The 3,598-nt window shown below is 38.2% G+C and overlaps 1 protein-coding gene across 1 annotated transcript in view; it reads right to left on the bottom strand.

Moving 5' to 3' along the window:
• Positions 1-3,598, bottom strand: part of c9 (complement component 9) — a 19,338-nt gene that overhangs the window by 7,419 nt on the left and 8,321 nt on the right. The window contains exons 7-8 of the mRNA XM_014031408.1: positions 2,234-2,474; positions 1,991-2,122 (exon numbers count right to left, since the gene is read on the bottom strand). Coding sequence (XP_013886862.1) covers positions 1,991-2,122; positions 2,234-2,474 — 373 coding nt within the window. The remainder of the gene's footprint in view (positions 1-1,990; positions 2,123-2,233; positions 2,475-3,598) is intronic.

Raw genomic sequence — 3,598 nt, forward strand, 5'->3', positions numbered from 1 at the left:
ACTTAAAGATAACATTTGAAGAACTAATTGACCCGCTGTAGGTTCATGTTTATTTCGCGTTTTTTATGACGAAAAAATAATATCTAAAAACACGTCCATACAAATGATAAAAGTATTAGAATTACAACCGCTAATTTTTTTTAAATTTTTATATCACCATATTTTTCTTTAAAACGTATTCTTTTCTCTCGCTTCGTCCGCCATTATCTCCGAGATCTACAAAAATCTCCGGTCGGGCCGCAATGCATTATGGGATATGCTGGGTCGGGAAGGATCCATCAGACCAGTCCTTCGATTCGGGCCAAAGGAAGGATGTATTTGTCGGCCGCATCGGAGGAGTCTTTGGTTTTGGATGGCCTTCGTCGCGGTGCTGTGACGTATGCGGCCGACGAATTCAGCCTTCGGAGGACCCTGCCTGCCGTTTTGGACACAGCCGTTGTACACATAATGATGACTTTCAGAGGGTTTCATTGAAACGGCTCCTGAAACTTGATGCACTGTGGCTCAGTTAGAGCTGTACTGCAAAAATTGCCCATCTAACCAAGTCCAATCCAGCCAAAGTATTTTTACCTCCGCCAAGGGCGAGGTAATGTTTTCGGTCGCGTATGTCTGTCCGTCCGTCTGTCTGTCATTCTGTCTGTGGACAACATTACTCAAAGACTTGTGGACAGATTGTCATGACATTTTTAACACTTGTGGGTACTGGACCAAGGAACACATTTAAATTTTGGTGATGTTCTGGATCACGATGCGGATACAGGATTTTTTTTTCTTTAAACACTCTGACATCGGCAAAGCTGTGATGCTTTCACAGGGTGTGGGTTTCAAAGTGTCCAGCAGGTGGCACTGTAGTATTGGTGTGCCCCTTTGTAACTCTATTACAGGATGGGGGAAATTGGTCTAGGCGGAGGTTTGCACTCTCCGAGTGCTTCTAGTTTATCATATTTTGAGGCTAATAATCTAATCAAGAGTTTGATTTTAAATCTTGTTAGCCTGGAACTTTTTCCTTATTCCAAGAAGTCTTACCAAGTGCAAATTGTCTTACTGCACTTGCTAATTATTTAACTTATTTTGAAAAGATTTGGACTATAATCTTAAACTTATTCTTAGATGGCCAATTTTTGCAGTGTGTTGTGTCTCTGTGATAATGAATGCTGGCCAGGGACTTATACTGTACAGTTAGCATGTTCACTCTGTGTATGTGTTGGTTTTCTGAAATTAGTCCGGTTTCCTCCCACAGACCAAAAACACACTGCAAAAACTGTCCATCTTACCAAGTTTTAAAATCTTATATCCACCCAAAAAGTCTTTCTGATCTTGTTTTGAGACTGATTTACTAAACAAGAACTGATTGTGTAAGAATAATCATCTTGTTTTCAGAATGTGTAAAACTATTTGTCTTGTTAGCCTGAAAATTTGATTCAAATGAAGTCAAAAATTTCAGCAAACGGAGTAAGAAAATTTTACTTGATAAGATTCTTGAAATACTTGATTTGACTCAATGTTTTCTTATTTCAAGAATCTTATCAAGTAAATTTTTATTACGACATTGGCAGAAAGTTTTGACTTAATTTGAGTCAAATCTTCAGACTAACAAGACAAATAATCTTACACATTCTGAAAACAAGATGATTATTCTTACACAATCAGTTCTTGTTTAGTAAATCAGTCTCAAAACAAGATCAAAAAGACTTTTTGGCTGATATAAGATTTTAAAACTTGGTAAGGTGGAGAGTTTTTGCAGTGCATGCATGTTAGGCTAATTGGTAACTCTAAATTATCTCCAGGTATGAGTGAGAGCATGAATGTCCAGGGTGTCCTTGCCTCTCACACACTGACCCCCAGAAAGGAAGATGTGATAAAGATGGTAACACAGACAGAGCACCTTCCAGGGGATGACAGTTCTTTAGTCCTAATTTAAATTCTGTAAACTTGAAATATCCCAAGGTTTTAAAAATAAATGTTATAAGAAAAATCAGTAAAAGCAGACCTGTATTTGTATTTGAGAAATCGTCACAGTTCTCAGGTTTTACATGTCCTGATATATCTCCTTTACCAGCGATACCAACATCAGCTGTGATCCCAGCTTTGATACAGTCCTGGACCTTTCTTTCTGTTATATCTGCAAAAAAATCAAAACAAGTGCTTATTAACAGGTCAACCACCAACAACCTAAAGAAGTCGATAACACAAGACAAAAACAGTACAGTTAGATACAATCTTGATTACATACTCTTTTCTCTGATGGTGTCTTGGTTTAAAACGTAGATCAACTCATATTCGCCCCCAGACTTCCCGTTTCTTGTGTAGTGGGTTCCATAGTCCTCCAGGAAGGCAAAGTAAATGCCCTTCTCATAGACAAGAGGCAAAGTTTTGACGTGCACCAGGAATTCCTCGGCAACGTTCAGCTCACGGGAGCGCATCCTGTAGGTGCTCATCTGAACTCTGCCCTTTACCCTCATGAAACTCTTGTTCTAATTGGTCAGGAGACAAGTGTGAGTTAGGCAGGTGTGATAACCATTAGTTGTATATTAAATATGCATTAACTTTTGGACACAATCCAATTTAAGTGGACAGATATTTAAGTCAAATTTAGTGTGCTGGTGAACGAGATCTCCATGTTGCACAATGGTTGGACCTCAAACTTGCCAATGAACACTTGGTGTCAGCCCTGATTCACTGTTAGCAAAGTATCCCATGAACTGATTTTAATGAAACTCTTATATTCTAATTATTGGATGTACATCTACAGCTAATTCCTGATGGCCATGACAGATAATCAACCTTAGCCAAGACATAAATGGATATAAACATGTTTTTTTTTACTTTAGTTTTGTAGTAGCTGATGTCATCTTTAAGACCAGTGGTGGGCACAGTTCCCCTAAAGCACTAAAGCAATAAAAGGGGAACAAATTTCCTGATTAGTGCTTTAGTGCGTTAGCTAAATTTAAAATTTATTAGTGGATTAGCACTTGCTAAATTTATAGGTGAAATTTAGAATCGCTAACTGAGGCCTATAAATGTTATTGATCAATGTTAACGTTAACAGCTGATAGTGAAAGCTGTCACACATGTTGTTCATATGTGTGTCACTTATCCACCAGGTGACAATATATTTACAATATATGAACTCAAATACGGCTGTGGAACGTCAATAATAAGTCTTAAAGGGATCCCCAAATACTTGTAACATTAGACTCTATTTGATAAACATACTTTAACTGTAAAATAAAGACTGTAAAAACACTGTAGGCGGTTCAGATTTATAATTTTTAAACAAACAGTTTAAAAATATTTCACAAGGACGAAGCCATTTTATTTACACGCAAAGCATTCTGGGTAAATGATGACGTGGATAGGTCCTCGGTGCGAGGCTGCTAGCGAGCTATATCCACCCTGAAGGTTAATCTTGGACAATATCTGATGATCGACTCTTTTAAATGAAACCAGAGAGCGTTGATAGAGAGAAGGTAGAACTGAAAATATAGATCGAGGACAACAGAACTACTTCATGGAAGAAGAACCTCAGCTTAGCCTGTTAGCCTTTGCGCTAGCGCCGACGCTATACTGCCTTATATATATTAGCTCGGTGCTAGTG

The sequence above is a fragment of the Austrofundulus limnaeus genome, unplaced genomic scaffold (assembly GCF_001266775.1).
Source record: "Austrofundulus limnaeus strain Quisiro unplaced genomic scaffold, Austrofundulus_limnaeus-1.0 Scaffold1245, whole genome shotgun sequence".
Lineage (NCBI taxonomy): Eukaryota > Metazoa > Chordata > Actinopteri > Cyprinodontiformes > Rivulidae > Austrofundulus > Austrofundulus limnaeus.